Here is a 24,969-nt window from a genome sequence, read left to right as displayed (position 1 = left end):
CGATGCAGCATGAAGTTCAGAAGCCTAGTGGCCTGAGGGAAGAAACTGTTTCCCATCCTGACCATTCTTGTCTTTCCACCTGATGGTAGAAAGTCAAAGGATGCTGGATGGATAATACAAACCCAAATAAAATGATTATGAGAAGGACGCTTTTATGAAACTGAAAGGATTGAAGATGCCAAATATCTAAAGTAACACAAAAAACAAATGCAATTCAATGCAAGACTGCAATTCTGAAAGGCAGTGATAGTGAAACTATTAAAGTTATTAAACAGTGTGGCACAACTTAAGTCCTTCCAACCAGAGGTTCAATTTGGAAAAGTGTGGTAAAGTTAGAAGTGAGAGAAATTATAAAATAATACCGTTTACTTCAACGTTTTAAATTAGAGGAGAATGAAGTTGGGTGATGAGGAATATTCAGAAAAAACAAAGTTCTCTCAAATGGGATACATGAGAAGTTTGGGAACCTATTCTACAGGTTTTTTAAATCAGTATGGCCAAGATACTACCTCAAGGGACTGTATTAATGAAATCATTACTTCAAATGTCACAAAAGTTCAAACAGTTGAAAGGAAAAAAATTGATGTAGCTTTGCTCAAGGGTGGAGGGTGTCTTTAGGCCTGACTGAATCACCAGTAAAGATTTCTCTTCTTTATTATATGGTTATACCTCTGACCCAACAATACAGAACATCACAGAGGTAAAATAATAAGGCAGACAATTCACACTTATATTGGAACTTATCCAGGAATACCTACAAAAGTTCTTGTTTCCAAAAACATGCCTATATTTACACCAGCAAACTCTCCACATAATCCAATGGACAGAAGAATTTTCAAAATTTCCATTCTTCCCAACAAGCTTGCACCACGTTAAACTGCATTCAATGTGAGAAATCAACAGCTAGATGAAAGTTATGAAATGTTATAACTTGAGCTAATTTAATTTTAGCATGCATCTGTTTATAGACAAAAATTCAGAGGCATTGTTGAGGTTTTCTACAGCACAGTCTAAGCGATTTAACCCCTGACTTTGAGGGGTGGTGGAGAAGAGAAAAGGCAATGAAATAGCCTGGACAAAAAACAGCAGTTCTGTTCAGTGCAAAAGGGAATAAAGATTTTTCATCTCCTGTTTTGGTCAAGACAAATAGCGCCTCAGCACAGGCAGCTGGGAGTTCTGAAGATGAGTCTCAGCCCGAAACATCGTTTCCATAGATACTGCCTGACCTGCTGAGTTCCTCAAGCACTTTGTGTGTGTTGCTGGACATCAGTTTGCCGAAGTTGACCTTAGTCTGGTGGGAAATTCAAATCCACAAAACTATTTGGGTCAGACATTCAGTCAAAGCTCACATTAACATTTCTACAGCAAGAAATGGTGCCACTGAGCACATGCAAGTCCACCGATTAGTGATTGAATATTTACCCTAAGTGTCAGTCCAAGGAAAGAAAAATAAAGACAGAAACCTAGATTTCCTGCATCACTTGAAAGGTTGCATTCAAAGTCTTCCCCAAACACATTATCCTGTAAACCAACTAGCAGTGACCCTCTCACCTTCGTGTCCAATTGGTCAAGCCAAGAGAAGTTTCTTGAATATCTAATCAGGGGTATAACTAACCCCATCAGCAAGCTGAAGCCGTGGACAGCAGTGAAGAATCCCCCCAGCAGCCAGCAAAGGACCACAGCCAATGAAAGCCTAGTTTGAAACCTTCAATCAAAGGATTGAAAACAGCACCAACATCACCCCAAGGTAAGAGATCAACTTGCATGAACAGCAGAGAACCCGAGACTCCAGGAGCTCAAGGAATTCACCTGTGGCCAGCTCTAAGCATGACGGATAGTGCCTAGGACTCGCACAGTCAGAACCTGTTGTGTGGGGGTTTGGTTTTATTTGCCAGTCAAAAGCAGCTCCCTCATGCCAATCATCGTTTGGCCCATTTGAAATGCATGATTAGGTGTGCTGCATGAATGCAAAACTTTCCAAAATGTACTCAGTATCTAGAATAGGTTTGTTGTCTAATAAGGAAACTTCATAGAAGAGGTGACCTAGTTAAAATGTAAGAGGTCTTAACAGGGTGGGTGTGTAGAGAATATTTCCTCTTGTGGTGAAAATCTACAAATACTAATAATCGATTCCGATGGAGCAAAATGCTTATTGGCAGAACACTACAAGTCTCTGAAACACTTCCTCGAGAGATGGTGGAAGCAGACTGAATATTCTGATAGAAGGGTAGGCAGTTTCTTGACAAGCAGGCAAGGGTTGAAAGGCCACTGACAGTCAAATAGAATGTAGAGTTGACGTTACAATCAGAGCAGCCATGATCTTATTAAATGGTAGAGCACGATCGAAGGGCTTAGTTTTAAAAATACCCACTTTTAATTTGTGTGCACACCAATATGTAACTTTGAAAGTTGAAAGAAAGTGAGAGTTCTTTTCTGTTTAAAAACATTTAAGGTTTGAAGACATTTTAGAAATACCCAATTCCAGTCCTATCACATCACCCTAATGAACACTTTGTTTTGGCTGTTGAGATTTTGTAAGTATATTAAAACTCAAGATATCCTGGATCTCCTGATGGCTTACTTTCTGGAGAATTCTTACAGTTTCCCCACCATTTGTGTCAGGGTTAACTAAGGGTATTATTTCAAGGGAGAGCATCAGAGAAGATAAAGGACATGAAAAGTGGATACTATAGAGAGTGCAGGGGAGATTTACAGGGATGTTGCCTGGATTGGGGAGCATGCCTTATGAGAATAGGTTGAGTGAACTTGGCCTTTTCTTTCTGGAGCGATGGAGGATGAGAGGTGACTTGATAGAAGTGTACAAGATAATGAGGGGCATTGATCGTGTGGATAGCCAAAGGCTTCTTCCCAGGGCTGAAATGGCTAACATGAGGGGGCACAGTTTTAAGGTGCTTGGAAGTAGGTACAAGGGGGATGTCAGAGGCAAGTTTCTTTTAAATATATGCACAGGGAGTGGTGGGTGTGTGGAATGTACTGCCAGCGACAGCGGTAGAGGCGAATACAATGGGGTCTTTTAAAAGACTCTTAGATAGGTACATGGAGCTTAGAAAAATAGAGGGCTACGCAGTGGGGTAATTCTAGGCAACTTCTAGAGTAGGTTACATAGTTGGCACAACATTGTGGGCCGAAGGGCCTGTAATGTGTTGTAGATTTCTATGATTCTATGAAGAGTCAGAGCTTAAAAGAGTCTTCAATAATGTCAAGCTGAAGACTCCAATTAGAAGGGAAAAAATGATCATGACAATAATAACTTCTGGGCTTATAAATGGCCATTTTATAGACCGACCATCGACCACTAATAGCCATCTCCTTGTATCCTGTATCAATTGTTATGCACATTCTTTAATCCTTAGGCAAAACACTCCTCATAAGACTATAATTATATCGAAATAAACTGTTGACCACAAAATATCAACAGCTATTTTTTTCAATCTATTTTAGCTAGCTAACTAAAAGCAGAGAATTCCTGTAAAAAGCATATAAAATAAAGTGGTACCAGGGATGCAACTGATACAAAGTTACCTACTTGATTCACAGTTTGCCCATAAGATCTGAGCTAAAGATGCTCTACAAAATGATGAAGCATCACACTAACAAAGGCTCTGAGAACAACTCCAGGAGGATAGGTAGCAAGTTACATTCAAGATTATTTTAGGTGAACATAGCTAAAGAAATCTGACACAATGCTATGTGATGGCAATCAAGTAAAACTTTTCTCTCAAAGACCAAACACAATTGTGGTGTCTCAGATTAATGCTTTCAGTACCAGTCTTTGGCTACTAGACAAAATGCAGGCAAAAACAATTCTGATCCAGGACAGAAGTTCCATAACCATGGACAATCTTGATTATGTCCTTTTCCCTCTCAATGATGCAAACAATGAGGCATTTCTTAGAAGTCTCAACTGATGACCAAAACTGCAAAATAAAAATCAGTAATAAAAAATACCTAGCTGTTCACACTTACTGCGTGCTGAAGAATCCAGCAGAGAAGAAGTACACCTTGGTTTAATTAGACCCACAGTATCTTATCACAGCCATGTACTTGGAACCTTAGCTCTTAAGATCATCTCAGCATGTGAACAAGTTACCAGAGGCAACAAGAAGTCGTCATTACAAAATCATGAAAGAGACTGCAGATGTTGGAAATCTGGAGCAGCAAACAAAATGCTGAAGGAACTCCGGGCTCAGGCAACATCTAAGGTTAGGAAATGGGCAGTCAATGTTTTGGGCCAAGTCTCGCTGAGTTCTTCAGTAGCTTGTGTGCGCTCCAGGAATAATTATTGAACTATCAATGCCCAAATCCATGAAGAATAAAACAGCTTCGCTACACAAAAGCGAGTGCTAAGTATGTCTGTGTATTCATTGAATCTGAAAGGTGGTTTGTACAAGTGTTTGGAGCACGATGCGGTTACTTTGTTTCTTTGCTTACTCTTATGAAAAATAGTTTAAGTCAGCAGCGTGGTCTGAAGATTAGTGGCATTGAATGTCACCTTTATGGCAGCATTCAATATTCCTCACATTTCTTCTTTGCCCCACTCCTATATTACCTTTACTTCCTATAATATCTCAGCTACAGTACTGTGCAAAAGTCTCAGGCACATATATATATATAGCTAGGGTTGCACAGTACTGTATTTGTCAACGTGGTGCGGAGAGTGGGTTTGTAAATCTGGTGGCAGCAAAGGATGTTGGGAATACTGAGGGTGGAGCACTGTGGGACAGATGGCAGAGAAGAAGTGTCAGGGCAGGGGAGTTGACATGGGTGCAGACACAACCAGCGCTGAAACACCAAGCAAGGTTGTTTGATTCCAAACCATTGGTTTATTGATCATTATAGAATCTCTCTGGTGCTTCCCACTAACTCCCCTCTCCCTGCCCTCTTTCTACTCTCAGCCCACAATAAAGACCCATATCAGAATCAGGTTTATCACTCATGTCACTAAATTTGTGTGTGTTGTTTTTTTTAAACACAGCAGCACTACAGTGGAATACATACAATTAATACAGTATTGTGTAAAAGTCTTAGGCACCCTTGCTATATATATGCGCCTAAGACTTTTACACAGTACTGTTCAAGCAGAAGTAATTCTACCCTGATAAAAACCAATGAAGAAAGCATCATGGCTAGAAGTGGAAATATATACTGTATACTTCCCTCCCTGAAAAACAATGTAGAATCCTGGTATAGAAACAATTGGAGAAAATTGTTTCCAGTAACCTGAAAACTGTTTCAAATTTATGAACATCCTAAGCTTACAATCTTGTTATTTTTAAAGTAGTGCTTACTACGTAACCATCTTTCAAGAGGATTAACGAAAGAATTGTGCAGTTCTTGTCTAAACGGTAAAGTTTCTCAGAAAGCAACTTGGCTCACTGATGTAAAATAAGCATGTAATATTGGAAGGAGGTGCTTCTTCTGTCAGTTGGCAGTCACAATGGAATTTAGTATGATTTGAGAAATGGTGGAATTCTGAATTTGTCAGAATCTCAATATTGTGTGTAGAACTTGAACAAAAGGGAACATTGCAGAAGCTGACTCTATACCCATGACTGTGTGGCTAGGCATAGCTCAAATGCCATCTATCAATTTGCTGATGATACAACCTCTGTTGGCAGAATCACAAATGGAGACGAAAGGACATACAGGAGCAAGATATACCAGCTCATTGAGTGGTGTCACAGCAACAACCTCGCACTCAACGTCAGTACCACCAAAGAGCTGATTGTAGACTTCAGAAAAGGTAGGATGAGGGAACACTAACTAATTCTCATTGAGGGATCAGTGAGCAATTTCAAGTTTCTGGGTGTCAAGGTAAGGATCTAACCTGGACCCAAGACGTCAATGCAGCCATAAAGGTCGCAGGACAGCAGCTGTACTTCATTTGGGGTTTGTGGAGATTTGGATCATTACCCAAAACACTCAAAAACTTCTACAGATGTGCCACGGAGAGCATCCTAACATGCTGCACTGTCTGGAACGGGAGGGAGGCTACTGCACAGGATCAAGGCACTGCTCCTTGAAGATGTCATAAAACCTATGGAGGTGGCGTCCATTATTAAGGACCCCATCACCCAGAACATGCCCTCTTAACATTGTGACCATCAGCAAGGAGGTACACAAGCCTGAAGGCACAAACTCAGCGATTCAGGAACAGTTTCTTCCCCTCTGCTATCAGATTCTTAAAAGGGACATTGAACTCAAACACTACCTCACTTTTTTTAAAATTATTTCTGTGTTTGCACTATTTTTAATTCAACTATTTAATATACATATATAATTACTATAATTGATCTACTTATTTTTTTCTATATTATCATGTATTGCATTTTACTGCTGCTACTGTTAACAAATTTCACGACATATGCCAGTGATATTAAACCTGATTCTGAACTAAAAATCCCCTTTGCATTCCTGAAGGAACCAATTTCTGAACCAAGAACATATTAATGCTCCAAATCATCCAGTCCATTGCATAAGTAGCACAATCACATTCACAAAGTTGCTGGTGAACGCAGCAGGCCAGGCAGCATCTCTAGGAAGAGGTACAGTCAACGTTTCAGGCCGAGACCTTTCGTCAGGACTAACTGAAGGAAGAGTTAGTAAGAGATTTGAAAGTGTGAGGAGGAGGGGGAGGTCCTGATGAAGGCTTCTGATTACAGAAAGGACACAGACTTTGACAAGCGTGCAAAAGAGGTTCACCAGGATGTAGACTGATTTAAAGGGCATGTGCTATCGTGAGAGGCTAGATTAGCTTATGTTGTGTGCTCTGGAGAGGCCGAGGCTGGGGGCAGGAAATCTGATAGAGGTTTACAAGATTATAAGAGGCATAGATACTGAGTATCCGTTTCCCAGGGTTGAAATGTCTAATACCAGAGGGCAGGCTTTGAAAGATTGGTTTTTTTGAAAGATGGGGTTTGGTTTGAGAGTGACGTGAGGGGTAGATGCCTGGTATGGTAGTACAAGCAAACACGTTGGAGGCTTTTAAGAGATGTTTGGATGGGTATATGAATGTGAGGAAGATGGAAGGACATGTTGTAGGTAGGAGGGGTAAGCATTTGGATTCTTTATTTTTTAGCTGGTTTGGTACTACAGACCGAACGGCCTGTTCCTGTGCTGTACTCTTCTATGTTCTATATTTATGAATGTTAAAATCTCAGGAGATTGAGTATGGTAGTACAGCTGACTCACATCTCCAGTGACCTAGGCTCAGTCCTGGTCTCCACCACTTTCCAAGTGAGGTTTGCATATTTGCCCTGTCACCACGTGGATTTCTCTGAAGTTTTCCAGATTCCTCCCACTTCCCAAATTAGGTGGGCTTGGAGGAGAATTGGCCAGCGTGAACCGGCCCTAGTGTACAGCTAAGTGAGAGAAACTGGGGTAATTGACGACAGTGTGGAAATAAGAAGAGTTCATGTGAATGGTGCCTGATGATCAGCATAAACTCTGTGACCATACTGTTAATGATCATGACTAAAATGAATTACAAACATTAATTCTCTATATATTGCAAGCTTCAAATATATTCCAATGCAAATTTACTGAGGTACTGTTCGCTTTCCACTGTACATTTATTGAAACTAATCAAAACAGATACTGCTCTTGACATTGAAGTATATTAACAAGTATAATTTTGTGCTCTTAACTCACTTTTTTTGTGAAGGCTTTCAATAAATTTATTGTTCTTTGTCATTATTAATGACTGACTGGCACAATGTTACATAACACAAACACACTTTGAAAAATATAGTAATCTTCAAATAAAATGTCCTTTGCTGAAAAAACGCTGGTGTCAAGACATATGAAAATGGAATTGTTTCATTTACACAAAATTTTATGTTACATACTAGAACACTGGCATAAAACAAAAATCTTCATTGCAATTGTAAAGGTTTAATAAAGGATTACAAATAATTCTCCTTTATATCACAATCCAACCCTATGAATATAAAGATAAAATTCAAGTTTGTCATCTGACTGTACATATATACACATACACTCACTCTCGCAAATGAAACAACATTCCCCTGAATCACAGTGCATCCACATAATATTTCAAATTTCAAGACCATGAAAGATATTTCTGTGAAAGCCAACGATCCAAAGGGCACCTCTCACAGAGTGGGGCCGAAGCAGAGTCAGACAGCTGACCCCTAGCCGCAGGGGGTAGGTCTAATCATTTCGATGATTAAATGGTACAGCATATGCAGTATGTACTTAATGCAAACTAGCATGCACTGTACAAAAATATTCATAACACAGTCAAAAGATAACTAACTTAATATTAAACACAGATGTTTTATTATAATTGTGGATTTTTAGGAAGGAAAGACCTCTTTAAAGACTAGCAATACCTCTGGATGGGCTAAACTCATTTTTTTAAAAAGACTTAGCCAACATCATGCTGAATTACACATTCAAATTGCTGGAGGAGCTCAGCAGGTCAGGCAGTATCTATGAAAATGAATAAACAGTCGACGGTTTGGGCCAAGACTCTCAGGTCAGGCAGTATCTATGAAAATGAATAAACAGTCGACGGTTTGGGCCAAGACTCTTCTTCAGGACTGGAAAGGAAGAGGGAAAGAATCCAGAATAAGGGGGTGTGGGGGGGGGGGGGGAGGAGGAGGACACGCTCAAAGGTGATAGGAGAAGCCAGGTGGGGAAGGAGAGGATGAAGTAGGGAGCTGGGAAGTGATAGCTGGAAGAGCTAAAGAGCTGGAGAAGGAGTCTGTTAGGAGAGGAGAGTGAACCAGAAGGGAGAGACAGCAGGGGAGGTGATAGACAGGTGAGGAGAAAGGAGGCAAGTGGGGGGGGGGGGGCAGAGTGAAGAATGGAAGAGGGAAGGAGGAGGGGGTAAAATTAGGAGAAGTTAGAGAAATTGATGTTCATGCCATCAAGTTGGAAGTTACCCAGATGGGAATGAAGATAGGAATTAAAATGGCTGACCACCAGGAATTCTGTTTTTTTGCAGATAGAGCGAAGTTTCACCAATGTAGAGGCCAATCAGGAGCACCAGATACAACAGACAACCCCAACAAATTTGCTGGTGAATTGTTGCCTCACCTGAAAGGACTGTTTGGGCCCTGAATGGAGGCGAGGAAGGACATGCATGGTAGGAGTAGCACTTCTCCCATTTGCAAGGATAAGTGCCAGAGGAAGATTAGTGAAGAGAAATGAATGGACATGGGAATCATGGAGAGAACAATAGCTGCAGAAAGCACTGCGAGGTAAAGGTGTGTTTAGTGGTAGGATCCCACTAAAGGTGGCAGAAGTTGCAAAGAATGTGCTGAATGAAGAGGCTCATGAGGAGGTAGGTGAGGACAAGAGGTACTTCATCCCTGTCAAGACAGCGGGAAGGTGGGTGGAGGACATGCAGGTGAGAGCAGCATCAATGGTGGAGAAAGGGAAACCGCATTTTTTTGAAGACCATCTTGATGCTGAGTTAATGACTACCAACATAGACCACAAACAGCTACTGCAGCCTGATGAACACTCTCAGCCCCTACAAAGCAATTTCTGACATTGAGACTCCCCCAAATCATTACAGTGTCTGCTATCCTTAATCTCACTAACATGTTCAACATAATTAATACTATTCCCTCCCACAATCCATACTACTGGCCATTCATCATTCTAAATCTTATTCACAGAGTATTCATTACTCTTCTCACCATCTTTACTCATCTCTCAATCACATCCATATGCTACACCAATAGTGTCTGCAAGAAATGATAGTCACATGTATCATTGAGCACTACGTTTTAACACTAATAGGCAACTGAAACACAAACATGTATCAACTAATGAGGCTAGAAAAGATAGAGTGATGCGTGGATAAAATGCTGGTGCAGGAGGGATAGCTCTTCGTACTTGGATCATTGAGGTTGCTTCTTAGGTAGGTGGCAACATCAAGATATTGTTCAAGAGGCTGTACCTCAAGAAGGCATTCATTATTAAGACAAGAAAGTTTGTAAATGCTGGAAATCTAAAGCAACAATTACAAAATGCTGGAGGACCTCAGCAGGTCATGCATTCTATGGAGATGAATAAACAGCCGATGTTTTGGACCCATCTTCAGGACTGGAAAGGAAGGGGAAAAGATGCCAGAATAAAAAGGTAGGGGGAGGGGAAGGAGGATGGCTAGAAGGTGATAGGTGAAGCCAGGTGAGTTGGAAAGATAAAGGACTGAAGAGGAAGGAATCTGACAATCCGATAGGAGATGACAATGACCATTTGGAACATGGCCTCTGCTCATTACTAGCATCAAAAGGTGGTACAGGAATCTGAAGACACATTCAATAATTCAGGAACAACTCCTTTTTTTAATTTATTATTTATTTACTCATTGAGATAGAGTGCGGAATAGGCTCCTCCGGCCCTTCAAGCTGTGCTGTCCAGCAATTCGCCCAATTTAACCCTAGCCTAACCATGGGACAATTTACAACAACCAAGTAACCTACCAAAAAATACGTCTTTGGACTGTGGAGAGAAACCAGAGCATCCAGAGGAAACCCAGGCAGTCCTTAGAAGCCGCAGTGGGAATTGAACCTGGGTTGCTGGAACTGTGAAGCGTTGTGTTAACTGCTATGCTACCCTCCATCATAAGACTTCTGTACTGTCCATGAATACAGGTTTCCCCCACCATCCGAAGGTAGAGCGTTCCTATGAAACAGTTCGTAAGCCGGAATGTCGTAAAGCGAAGAAGCAATTACCATTAATTTATGAGAAAAATTTGTGAGCGTTCGCAGACCCAAAAATAACCTACCAAATCATGCCAAATAACACATAAAACCTAAAATAACAGTAACATATTATAAAGCAGGAATGATATGATGAATACACAGCCTATATAAAGTAGAAATACTTCTCTACAATCATTGCCTGCACTGTTCACTGTAGTGAAAATCTCACACAAGCGCCCTCGGCAGGAACGCAGCACAAGCGCCCTCAGCAGAAACACTCTCTCCAGTAACCTTTAAGCTATGAAGCTGCTAAATCATACCAAATAACACATAAAAATACACAGCCTATATAAAGTAGAAATAATGTATGTACAGTGTAGTATCACTTACGGGAATCCGGAAGACATCGAGCACACTGATGATGGTGTGTTAGGCTCAGTCGTCGGAGGTTGGGGTGGCGCAGTGACCCCCACCCTCCAGACAGCGAACCGATACCGATCTGCGAAGCACGCAGGGGTACAGCGGTGGCCGGGACGCACCCAGCACATCTTTAAGAAAAAAGCCAAAATAAATAAGCTAATTAATTGGTGCTGCCCGGCACGTAATTAATTAGCTTGTTTATTTCGGCTTTTTTTCTCAAAGATGTGCTGGGTGCATCCTGGCTACCGCTACATTCTTCGTGGATTGGTATCTGTCCGCGGCCCAGGGGTTGGGGTGGTGGGACACTGGGGTGTCATCTCATTGTCGTCTGTTTCCATCAGGGCAGGCAGGTCATCTTCTTCTATGTCTGCCTGCCTCGATGTCGAAGGTCGAGGTTCGTCATCTGATGTGGAAGGCTTGAAAAACGACAGTATGCTTGACTGCTTAACCTCGTGCATTTTTCTATCATACAGTTCTTTGTAAGGACTCAAACCATCTTGCAAATATGCCCTAAACCAACGTACCCTTGCAAAATTAAAGTCGTACTTTTCTGCAATAATTGCAGCGAAAATCTCACGCAGTTGCTTCACGTTCAGTTCCTGGATGACTTCACTTTCCATCCGTTTGCTACTGCATTTGGTTTTGATTGCTATCCTTTCCTCTTACAATTGCATCAGCTCTTCATCTATCAGTTCTTGGTCATGGGATGCCAAAACCTCTTCAACATCATCTTCATCAACTTCCACAAGCCAAACTCACTTTGTCCTTACTTTGTTCACCATGATTGAAACACTTAATTATGTCTAGTTTTACACTAAGTGTAACACCGTTACGAGCTCTTTTAGGCTTTTCCGATACCTTAGAACTCATCTTGCAAACGGATGCTCACAGGCACATGTTTAAGCAATGCCGGCGAGAATGCAGTTCCGAATCCGGGGAAAAGCAGCTGCTCGGGGCGCACACTGCTTTTTTTTTCCTGCACGCTGCTTTTTATCTCGCGCCGCCTTTTTTCATAACAGTGAAAACACCTTCTGTTAGCGAAAACAGGTAACTAATGTAGGTCTTTCATAATAGCGAGGTGTCGTAAAGCGAACATTCGAAAAGCAGGGGATTTCTGTACAACATTCTATTGTACTATTTTTGTAATTTATAGTAATCTTCTGTCTTTGCTCGTACTGCTGCCACAAAACAACCAACCACATCATACAAGACAGGGATAACAAATCTGAACGTGGACCAGTAACAAAAGGTCAGATTGCATCTAAACTGGAGGGAGGAAATCATTATTGCAAAGGGGTTTTCTCAAACTACTTCAAAAGAATTTAATTAATCGGGGGGGGGGGAAGAGAGAAAAAAGCGAGAAAGCATGCAGCACAGTAGCTGGAGAACTGTAGAGAATAAATCCAGTGGTAGAGCAAACATAGGCAGTTTGGAGAACATAGGAGGGCTGACAGCCTCACTTGTAATTCACATGAGAATAGAGCATGATCAGCACTTGGAATGAATTACGATAATCAGAGAAATATAGTTAAGGGAAGAGAAGGATTGGCAGCTTAATGTTTCAGGATAGAGAAGTTTCAGATGTGACAGAGGAAAACATAAAAGAGGAAGGGGGGGTCATGCTGCTGATTAGCACAATCGTAACAGTAGTAACTAAAGAGGATATGCTGGAGGTATATTATCCAGTGGTAATCACCTTGCTGGGGATACACTATAGGTGTAGGGGCCATGTATCTATTTTCTGGCTGTCTGTATCATATTTTGTGTTGTGCATTTATTATGGGTAATTTGTCACAAGTTGGGACGTGGAAAAGTGAATGAGTAGTCACATATACTCTCTTTATTAGATTTAATTTAGTTTGAGGGAGTGAGCCTGGGCTGATTTTTTTTTTTGTTGACCACTTAATACGCTTATTTACAATCTTCATTATATCACTAATTTTAGCTTTGTTAGTTTTTTTCATTGGTAGAAGATCACTTGTCTTTGCTGGCTACGTAATAAAGGCTCAAACATACTTCTTTCAACTTGGAACTCTGTTATTTGGAAGCACATCATACAGTGTCAACTCCCTTACTTGGTCTCTCAGCAGTTTTGGTTTGTTTTCAAGTAACCGCTATAATAGGCCTCCCATTAGTCATCAGGATTTAAATACAGAGATGCAAGGAAATCATGGCAAGAAGCAAGAGCAATAGAGTTATAGACGTGGAGGACTTTAACTTAGTGCAAGGGGTTTAGATGGGGTAGAATGTATTTACACCCAAGTTATTTGACGCAACATATATAGATATACTTAAGACAGGGTAATATTTGACTTCATTTCAGGAGATAAAGTTGCGCAGATGGTGCAAGTGTAACTGAAGGAACACTGAGACACATGGCCATAATTCTGCAAGTTTCTAATTTTGGAAAGGAATAAAGTTGCATGTCAAGTTAATGTCATGAATGGGGGGGAACAGAGGTGGTGGTGGTGGTGGTTGGGTTGATTTTAACAGCATAAATGTGGAGCTGGTAGAAATAGATGGTGATCGGATAAAACAGCTGACAAACGTGAACCTTTTAAAGGAATTCAGAGCCAGTATGTTTCCTGCTGGAATGAAAGGCAAAGATGGTGAAATTAGGGAATCCCAGATGACAAAGGATACTGAAGGTCTGAAGAAGAGGGGAAAGATATAACAGCATAAACAACTCAGATTGAGGGAGCTTCTTTAGAAATATACTGTTTAGGAAAGAACTTAAATTAGGAGAGCAAAAAGGAATCACAAAATATCCTTAGCAAGATTAAGATTTGCATATGCAGTGGATTCCTATTAATCAGGACACATCAGGACCAGCACATTTCAGCCCAATTAAACAACTGCCCCAATTAAACTATTTCAATAAAAACAGTAAAAAGCAATTTTTTAAAACTACCATTTAACAAAGTAACAAATTATATATTTAAATAAAATACTGAACTAATTAGAATACTACCAATACTACTACAGTACTATGAAACCATTAGTTCCTAATAGTTAGAGGAATTCATCCAGTGTACACTGCCGTGGTCTTTCGATTAACTGTAAATTAACAAAATCAGCGCAGACACCTAGTGTAGATAATAAACTGTCTTCATGCAAAGCTTTTGACAATTACATCCTCTAAATCTTAATTTTTTATTATAACATTCAAGATATTGACATCTTCAAATTATTCATAGTTCCTAATTTGTTTTCAATCCCAGCCATTTCTGACATCACCAAGCTTGAATGCTTAAAACCACAGTGAGAAAAACAGTTCCTGAATTCTCTCACTGCTTATTTCTCATCAACTATCAGTGACAAAAATAATTACTGCTTTTTGAACATAAGCACACGCAACTTCAGGCTTCTGCATCTCCTGCCCACTGATAGCTGTAAGACGACGGCATGGCCTAATAGGTGGGGATCTCTGCCTTCTTGAGTCAGTGCCTCCTGTAGATACTACCAATGTGGGAAAGGCTGTATATTTAGACTTTAGAAAGGCACTTGACAAGGTTCCAGAAGGTTAAGGCACAATGGATCCATGGCAATCTGGTTAATTTGATCCAACAGTGGCAGAGAGAAGGATACATTTCCAACAGATAAACCTTTATTACCAATTGTGCTAGTATCTGTGACCTATATTTGTCTCTATTTCCTGAGGAAACTGAGGTCCTTTAACATCTGCTGGACGATGCTGAGGATGTTCTACGAGTCTGTGGTGGCCAGTGCTATCATGTTTGCTGTTGTGTGCTGGGGCAGCAGGCTGAGGGTCGCAGACACCAACAGAATCAACAAACTCATTCGTAAGGCCAGTGATGTTGTGGGGATGGAACTGGACTCTCTGACGGTGGTGTCTGAAAAGAGGATGCTATCTAAGTTGCATGCCATCTTGGACAATGTCTCTCATCCACTACATAATGTACTGGTTGGGCACAGGAATACATTCAGCCAGAGACTCATTCCACCGAGATGCAGCACTGAGCGTCATAGGAAGTCATTCCTGCCTGCCATCAAACTTTACAACTCCTCCCTTGGAGGGTCAGACACCCTGAACCAACAGGCTGGTCCTGGACTTATTTCCTGGCATAATTTACATATTACTATTTATTTATGGTTTTAGTACTATTTAATTATTGATGGTGCAACTGTAACGAAAACCAATCTCCCCAGGGATCAATAAAGTATGACTATGACTATATAATGCACACAGTAGCAGATTGGTTAGCACAACACTTCACAGCACCAGCAATCAGGGATTCAATTCCTGCCGCTGTCCTAAGTAGTTTCCACGTCCTCCCCGTAACCACATGGGTTTCTTCCTCATTTTCCTCCCACATTCCAAAGACGTACGAGTTAGGGTCAGTAAATTATGGCATGCAATGTTGGCGCAGGAGGCATAGCAACATTTGTAAGCTGCCCAAGCACACCCTGTAATGGTTAGTCATTGATGCAAATGACGTATTTTACTGTATGTAGCAATGTAATTTGTCTTTGCACATTGCTTGTTGTCCATCTTGTGAGGTAATGTCTTTCATAGATTCCGTTGTGTTTCTTGTATTTACTGTGTTTGCCCACAAACACAGGGATGAATCTCAGGGATATATATGGTGACATATGTACTTTAATAATAAATTTACTGTGAACTTTCAACAAATAAAAAGCTGACCTAACAACTTGCAAGTGAAAATACAATTAATAAATTTGCTGATGAGATCAGAGTTGGTGGTAATGTGGATAGTGATGAACAAAGTGCACAGTCTGAACTTGATCACACAGAAACTGGGACAGACCATTGGCAGATGGAATTTAGTCCTGGTAAGTGCACGGTGATCCACTTTGGAAAGTCTAATAGGAAAAGGACATATACAGTAAAGGGTGAAAAACTAAGGAGTATTAATGGACAGAGAGCCTTGGAGTACATGTCCACAGTTCCCTAAAAACAGGCTACACAGATAGACATATGACATGCTTGCCTTTATAGGTCAGGGAACTTAGTATAAAAGTTAGGAATTAATTTGCCAATTTACAGTACTTAACACTGGTTAGATCCCAATTTGAATACGATGTGCAATTCTGGTCACCAACAATGTGGTTGCGCTGGAGAGAGTTTAGGGAATATTCACCAGAATATTGGGCTTCCATTCTGGGGAGACGTTGGATTGGATTTATTTATATTCACTAGAGTGAAGGAAGCTGAAAGATGATCTGACAGAGTTATACAAGGTAGACAGACAGAAACTACTCCCATAATAGAAGTATTAAAAGCATGAGAGAGTAGTTTTAAGGCAAGAGATCTGAAATGGTTGGCACCTGAAAGTTGGTGCCAGTGATGGAAGTGCAGTCAGTTGCAAGCACTACATTTAAATAGACAAGACTTAGACGGATTATTGCCCATTTACAATAACCCCAGTTGGCCCAAATTTAGGCAAATAGTATTACTAAAGACGAGCAATAAGGTGAGTATGGACCTGATGTGCGGAAGAGCCCGTTTCTGTCATTCCTCGTGAGGGTTATCTTTCAGCTCAATGACTTAAAATCTGCACAACTACAAGAGGAACAGTTTCAGTTGTGTATATTTCGCCAAAACTGCAAATTCCTATTGATTTGTTTCAATCAAGTACCTTTGAGGGAAGACAGGGCCATGAAGGAAGTTTATGAATTGCATTCCAAAGGCAATGATGCACAGCTGAAGGTGCCATTTTTCCAGCAAGATGTTAAACCTACTGATCTTGCACCACAGCAAAAGCAATTGCTCCTAGTCAATACCATTTTGGAAACATAGCAGTCCCTTTGAGGGAAAACAAACTGATCATACTACAAAAGTCAACTTTAAATATTTTGACTTAAGTCACACACACACACACACACACACGCAACTGAACACCACTCCACTGCCTTTGCAATCTTTGCTCATTTCTTTCTCAATTCCTGCTAAAACATTGTTTACATTTACATCATTATATTGTAATTTGACCTTTACTGTGCCTATTGTCTTGTTTATTAATCATTATACTGTCTTGCACTGTTTTGTGCACTTTGTGTAGTTCCGTGTAGGCCTGAAGTCTAGTGTAGTTTTGTGCTGTTTCAGGTAGTCTAGTGTAGTTTTGTGTTGTTTCATGTAGCACCATGGTCCTGGAGGATCACGGTTTCGTTTTTACTGTGCACTGTACCAGCAGTTGTGGTTGAAATGATAATAAAAGTGACTTGACTTGGCTTGAAATACTGGCCTAACCATCGGGTGTAACTGCTCCTTCAATGAAATAGGGGCAGGGATCTTTATGTACAGGTGAGAAGGCAGACCAGGGCTCTGTTAAAAATGGCATCTTTTATTGGCTTCATTCACCCACCAGTGAGATTTAGACTCGACCTAGATTAGTGTGCCTCAGACTCAAAAGTTAATGATTCAGCAACTGAGCCATTTCAGATACACAAGAAGAAATCTACACTGGCAATCAAACACTTGATTAAAAGGTTAAGCTTTAGAAGCATCTTAAACTAGCAAAGATCTTGTATGAAGCAGACAAATTTAAATAGAATTCAGGCCCTGAGATCTGAGTAATCAAAGGCATATGGCTGCCACTGATAGAGCAACATAAACCAGAAATATACAAAAGGCGAGAATTCTTTAATTACAGTAATCTCAGATTATGCAAAGGGTGATGAAGGTTACAAAGATAGTCATTTACGCTTCACAATTCCCTTAAAGTACAAAATCCATTAACAATGTTTTGACTAGAAACATTGACATGATCTGCTTGCATATGAAAAATCTCAATCCACTGGATAAATACATTTCTTCTCATCCATGCCTGCAATTTCCCAACATCCCAAAGAGAAACATGATCATTCCAACAGCCCTGTCAAACTCCATAAGAATGTTTTGATTAAATGTGATCACGTCTCATTCTTCTAAACCAAATACAGTATAAGCCAACTCGGCTTAGTTACACATAATGAAAGAATCAATCTCATGAAATGAGAACAGAAAATGCTCATCTACAGAACTGCACAAAAATCTTAGAGATAGAATGAAAAAAAAATATATATATATACACACACACACACACACCCACCCTTGGGTGCCTAAGACTTTTGCACAGTACTGCAGTAATTTTATGTATTACATGGTACTGCTGCAGAAAAAAAAATTAATGACATTTATGAGCGATGATAGACCTGATCCTGATATGGTTCTCTATTGTGGACTGCTGAGTGGGAAGGGGGTAGGGAGAGGGGAATCGTGGTTGGGAAAAGGGGAAGGGAGTAGGAAGCACCAGAGAGACATGAGACATTCTGTAATGATCAATAAACCAATTATTTGGAATCAAATGACCTTGCCTGGTGTCTCAGGGTTGGATGGCACCCGTGCCATTCTATTCCCCTCCCACTGCCCTGGCGCTCCTCCTCTGCCACCTGTCCTACCCTCCTCCTGTGGCTCTTCACCCTCGTCATTCCCAAAATCCTTGGCTCCCGCCAGATTCACAAACTCGCTCTCCACTCCACAAGTACAGTACTGTGCAAAAGTCTTGGGCATGTATATATAGTAGGTTGGCTAAGACTTTTGCACAGTACTGTATCTACGTAGGTCATACAGTATCTGTGGAAAAACTGTAAACATTTGATTTTGATGACTGATTTTGCAATCTGAAACAGCAACCTCACCTGCCGAATATTCCCAGCATTTTGCACTTGATTTCTAACATCTGCAGTTTTGGTTTTGCTTTTCAAAGCAGTGAACTTTGAAACACACTGTGGCAACAGGAAGATGAGATATTGGACAGTATTTCAGACACAATTTCATATTACCTTATGTAAAATTTCTGTGAGACTGCTTTATTCCTGTAGGCAAATCCCCTTATGGTATAGGCAAATATACTATTTGCCTTACTGAGTGACAGCTGAACCTCCAAACCAACTTTCAGGGATTTACCCACCTCAAAACACCAACAACTTTCAAGCACTCACTTTTTAAAATGAAACTCTCAAATGAAGTAGATGACGTTACATTTTTCCATATTTTCCATCTGTCATACCCATATATATTCACCTACCCTCTGCATATTTCTCACAGCTTTCAGTTCACTTACAGATGTATTGGCAGCTTTCATTTCGCCTGCTTACTCATATCATTTGAGATAGCTCAGATGCCACCACCAATCCCTGTCTCAAGCCACTACTGTAAGTCTTCGGTAACCTCGTTACCACTTCTGTAATTGGAAATTAGAGTCGTAGATCACTACAGCAGAGAAAGAGGCCTTTTGGCCCATTAGTCCATGCTTAACTGTTAATCTGCCTAGCCCCATTGACCTACATCCGGACCACAGCCCTCCCATCCATGTACCTATCCAAATTTCTCTTAAATGTCGAAATCAAACCCGAATCCACCATTTCCACTGGCAGCTCAATCCACACTCTCACCATCCTCTGAGTGCAGAAGTTCCTCCCTCAGATTCCCCTTAAAAATCTCACCTCAAACAAACAATTGGAGTGGCAGGGTAGTGTAGTAGTTAGCACAACGCTTTACAGTACCAGGGACCCAGGTTCAATTCCTGCAGCTGCCCGAGAGGAGTTTGTACATTCTCCCCGTGATTGTGTGGGTTTCCTCTGGGTGCTCTGGTGTCCTCCCACAGTCCAAAGACATACAGGTTGGCCAGTTAACTGGCCATTGTAAACTGTCCCATAATTAGTCTCAGATTAAATCAAGGGATTGCTGGGCAGTACAGCTCAAAGGGCTGGAAGGGCCTATTCCACGCTGTATCTCAACAAATCATTAAATTAATAGAAATGCAAGTTCTTTGATAATAGCAAACCTGATCATTAACTCTCAAAATCACTTACACTAACAATTTTAATGCAATTCAAGGCCTGATGCATTAAATTCACCAGTAGACTTGGGCACAAATTCCATTTGGACTAACAGGACAACCAACTAGTTGTCAGAATTCTACATTAAACAGTTGGAAAAAATTCAACATAGTAAGCTCTTGTATAAAAGTCCAAAGTCTCATACGTGAAAGCAAAGTTCACGACATATGCCAGTGACATTCTGAAACGTATCAATTAGAACACCTTCTAGAGAACAACAATCAGTTGATTCAAAAATCATTGCAGTTCTATTTGATATTATTCTGCTCTGCATCTGGATTGCATTACACCAAAAAGAAAGCTTTGTGTGCAACAAATATTACACTAATTACCACTAAAAGGGGTATGATAATGGCTATAATTTTACAGAATATCAGAGGGAGGGACAAAAGTGAACAGCCCTATTTGCCTGGCTATATGTCAGAGAGAAAACATAACTGGGTGCTTTACACCACACTAAGAATTCTGCAGTAAAAGGGTGTTTTCCAAACACAAATAATTCCAGTTTCCATACAAAAAAAAGATAACCTTCTGAGTTAGCATTTAAACACTCACTTGTATAAAACTGCGAAACAGAAAATATGAATTAAAGTATTCCAATTTTTTTTATATGCTACATTGGATCCAGAGTAACAAATTTTTTCACTACCCTTTACATTTGTGTAATGGAAATGACATTAAACAATCCTGAATCTCAATATGCTATTTAATAACATAAAATCAAAGATATCAAATATACTGACTGAATAAACATTTAAATGGTATTTACCAGTTAAATGACATTTTTCAGGAGGCATACAAATTTATTCTATTCATCCAAAATGAAAGTTACTCAAGAAAGGCTGTAAAATTAACATGTTTTCTAATAGTAGCTGGTTTGTAAAGCCAGACCTATAGGTATATTCCATAGATTTCTTCCCAATTCTAGAGTGGAAAAATGTTGGCCTTGGTCAGCTATGTTCTGCAAATAAGTATTAATTTGAAGACTTCTAATTAAAAATAAAAATTTACCGGTATGCACACTTAAAATTAAAGGATTTTTGCAATAAAAAACACATAAAATTAAAGGACTCTTGCAGTGGAGGACATGAAGAACCTGATATTCACGAAGCCCTCACACTTTGCCCAAGAAAAACGTGTTATAAAGATAGATGCTATAGTGCATCCTACATATCCTGTATAGTATAGCCTATCAGATCCCATCCTGCTGCTGGTGGAAATTGCACTTTCGGTGTGATGCCAGGCAACCTGCGACTCCTGGGACTAAGGCGGAGCAGCCCCTGTAACTTTATCTTGCATTGTTGCTATTTGGTGTTTTATTTGCATTCATTCTCGCCTTACCTTTCTTCTCTTGTTTGCACGGTTCCTGTTGCGGCCAGACGGCGACAGGAGCAGGAGGAGGGAGGGGGAAGGGGCCGAACACAGAAAGCCGCGGCCAAGCCAACCAGTTCACCGCCCTACAAGCCCCGAGCCTCCCCCCCGATGTTAAAAGCCAAAAGCGTTTCCCACTATCCCCAATAAAAGAGGGACGATGAAACGCGAAGCGCCCAAGTGCGAGACCAGCAACAGAGCCCCCAGTCCCGCGCGCATGCGCGGTCACCGCCAGTGGCCCCCCCCCACCGATCAGCGAGCGCACGCGCCAAGAGGCCCCCCGGGTCGGACGCGGAGTCTGCGCCGCGCTGCAGCGACCCTGCACTCCGCTCAGCCAGCGACCAATCGAAGAGCGCGCCGTGCCGCCGCGACCCTTCACTCCGCTCACCCAGCGGCCAATCAAAGTTCAAGCAGCGGCGCGCCGTCCCGCCGCGACCCTTCTCGCCGCTCACCAAGTGGCCAATCAAAGAGCGAGAGAGAGATGCGCCGGCGCACCAGCTCCTCCCTCCCTCCCGCCTTCTCCGGAGCCTTGCGGTGAGATCAAAGCATTGCCTGCGTTCTATTGCAGCGGGTTGTGACCGTTCATAACAACAATAACAAGTTTATTTGTAAAGCACTGATGATGTAGTTAAAGGTGATTTAAATGGAATAAAAGTACAAACATGGAAAAAAGATGTTAGTTAAAACTGATTTAAATAAACATGTTTTGAGCTGGTTTCAACTAAGTCTGCATCCCTTATAGTTTTAGGAATTGAATTTCACAGTTTATCAGCGTGGTTCAAAAAAGCTGATCTGCCAGTTATCTTTTGAGAGAGAAATGCTTAAATCTTGGGGAGGCGTGGTAGAGTAATGGTTAGCACAACGCTTTACAGTTTAGACGATGCTGGTCCCCGCTCCGGCCGGTAAGGAGGTTGTGTGTCCCCCGTGTCCGTGTGGGTCTCCTCCCCACAGTCCAGAATGGCCAGTAGGTTCATTGGTCATTGTAAATCGTCCTGTGATAATGGATAGGGTTAAATTCGGGGTTCCTGGTTCTTGATCCTCCAAAATATTCTGCATGGAATTGAAACTGGAGGTGGCGGAGGGGTTGCTGTGCAGTCCTGCTCAAAGGGCCTATTCCACACTACCTCTAAAATAATTGCAGCAACACACATCAAAGTTGCTGGTGAACGCAGCAGGCCAGGCAGCATCTGTAGGAAGAGGTACAGTCGACGTTTCAGGCCGAGACCCTTCGTCAGGACTAACTGAAGGAAGAGTGAGTAAGAGATTTGAAAGTGGGAGGGGGAGGGGGAGATCCAAAATGATAGGAGAAGACAGGAGGGGGAGGGATGGAGCCAAGAGCTGGACAGGTGATTGGCAAAAGGGGATACGAGAGGATCATGGGACAGGAGGTCTGGGAGAAGGAAAAAGGGGAGGGGGGGAAAAAAGGCCAGAGGATAGGCAAGGGGTATAGTCAGAGGGACAGAGAGAGAGAAAGAATGTGTGTATAAAAATAATTAACAGATGGGATACGAGAGGGAGGTGGGGCATTAGCGGAAGTTAGAGAAGTCAATGTTCATGCCATCAGGTTGGAGGCTACCCAAATGGGATATAAGGTGTTGTTTCTCCAACCTGAGTGTGGCTTCATCTTGACAGTAGAGGAGGCCGTGGATAGACATGTCAGAATGGGAATGGGATGTGGAATTAAAATGTGTGGCCACTGGGAGATCCTGCTTTCTCTGGCGGACAGAGCGTAGGTGTTCAGCAAAACGATCTCCCAGTCTACACCTCTAAAATAATTGTTTAATTAATTTAGAGACAAGTGGGAGAAGACCTGAGAGCTCAAGCAGGATTATAAAACTGCTTCAGTTACCAGTGTGATCTTGCAAGCTGAATCGCAACAGGGAATATAGAATTTTTTTTTCAAATACACATGCAAGTCTCCATAAAGATCTCCATTACCATCTGAAGTTGTACTTGATAAATAAATCCCTCAAATGCAAATTGGAAAGTTAATGCAGATGCAGTTGATTCATTCGCAGGTCAGTGCCGTTACTGCATCGTTCATATGACCTCATGGTGTAGGTTTTAAGTCCAGGAACCTTCAATGGATCTGCACATAAACTTAGTTCACAGTTGCAGACAATTTTTAGTCACCAGGTGGAAGTCAAAGAATAATTTTAATTTTAAATTGATTGAGCAACACACACAGTGCTGAAGAAACTGAGCAGGTCAGGCAACATCTATGGCTACGTGATACGCAAGCCAGGGCAAGCAGTTGCCCATGTAGCAAGCTCCCCTTCTCCATGTATCTGATGAATGCAAATGAGCAGGAGAGACCGATACAATTTGACACCAGCAGCATCGCAGGAGTGGCCACTCAGCACCGAACTCAATGTAGGAGTTCCTTAGGGACCCCATTTCTGGATTTTTCCATCAGGGTTAGGCCCAAAGGGTTTATACCCCATGAGTGGGTATAGCCGCAAGGCAGCGGAGGTTTGAGATCAGAGATTTCCTTCTAGATGAGCTGCCAACCACGGCTGATGAGCTCCCACTGCCCAAAGTGACTGGGTTTAAAGTGTTAGTAAGCCTCCTGTCAGAAACAGCTCCGCTGGGCTTAGTAGCTAAGCCAAACATGAAGGCCAGGAGCTGGACTTGGTTGTCAGAGGCTATTTGAGACACATGCCATTGAAAGCATTTAATAAGTAGTGGGAGCTTATTCCTACTACCAACTCTGGCTATGACAACCTTAAGGAAACATTACTCTGCCACTAAACACCCACTTTCTCCCATTTTATTCACACGGTATTCAAATGGATCAATTTAATATCAGAGAATGTATGTAGTATACAACCTGAAATTCTTACTCTTCTCAGACATCCATGAAACAAATGCCATGGAATGAATGATAGAAATATCAGAACCCCGGAGCACCCCGCTCCCATTCTTCAGAACTCACCGCAGATTCCAAGGTTGTCCTACACAGTAGGGACAAATTACAAAGGCCTGTCTACATGCCAACCGACTCAACTTTGGAATGAGAGATTAAAGCAGAGCTCCCAGAGCTTACCCACATAGGTCCAGAGAGAACATGTAAACTCCACGCAGATGATACTAGAGATCAGATCTCAAGCTGAGTTACCAAAGCAGTAAGGCCACCATGCAGTCACAGTTGGGAAGTACAGACATTATGCACGTTACATCCTCCTGAACCCAAAAAAAAAATGCTTACTGTAGGAACACACATCAAAGTTGCTGGTGAACACAGCAGGCCAGGCAGCATCTCTAGGAAGAGGTACTGTCGACGTTTCAGGCCAAGACCCTTCGTCGGGACTAACTGAAGGAAGAGTTAGTAAGAGATTTGAAAGTGGGAGGGGGAGGGGGAGATCCAAAATGATAGGAGAAGACAGGAGGGGAGGGATGGAGCCAAGAGCTGGACAGGTGATTGGCAAAAGGGATATGAGAGGATCATGGGTCAGGAGGTCCACGGAGAAAGACGGGTGGGGGGGAACCAGAGGATGGGCAAGGGGTATAGTCAGAGGGACAGAGGGAGAAAAAGGAGAGAGAGAGAAAGAATGTGTGTATATAAATAAATAACGGATGGGGTATGAGGGGGAGGTGGGGCATTCGTTCC

General features: G+C 41.6%; 1 protein-coding gene across 2 annotated transcripts in view; it reads right to left on the bottom strand.

The window, feature by feature from the left end:
• The window catches only part of LOC140186727 (transcriptional regulator QRICH1-like), a 47,900-nt gene extending 26,305 nt beyond the window's left edge, over positions 1-21,595 (bottom strand). The window contains exons 1-2 of one of the 2 annotated variants that reach the window (XM_072241242.1): positions 21,330-21,595; positions 19,211-19,330 (exon numbers count right to left, since the gene is read on the bottom strand). In XM_072241242.1, coding sequence (XP_072097343.1) covers positions 19,211-19,231 — 21 coding nt within the window. In that variant the 5' untranslated portion in view covers positions 19,232-19,330; positions 21,330-21,595. The remainder of the gene's footprint in view (positions 1-19,210; positions 19,331-21,329) is intronic. The other variant, XM_072241243.1, reaches the window with a different exon arrangement.
• Positions 21,596-24,969: the final 3,374 nt, after the last annotated feature.

Source organism: Mobula birostris, chromosome 23, assembly GCF_030028105.1.
Source record: "Mobula birostris isolate sMobBir1 chromosome 23, sMobBir1.hap1, whole genome shotgun sequence".
NCBI classification, from domain to species: Eukaryota; Metazoa; Chordata; class Chondrichthyes; order Myliobatiformes; family Myliobatidae; genus Mobula; species Mobula birostris.
Note: the sequence above shows the minus strand (reverse complement) of the source record. Positions and strands in the feature narration are given on the sequence as shown.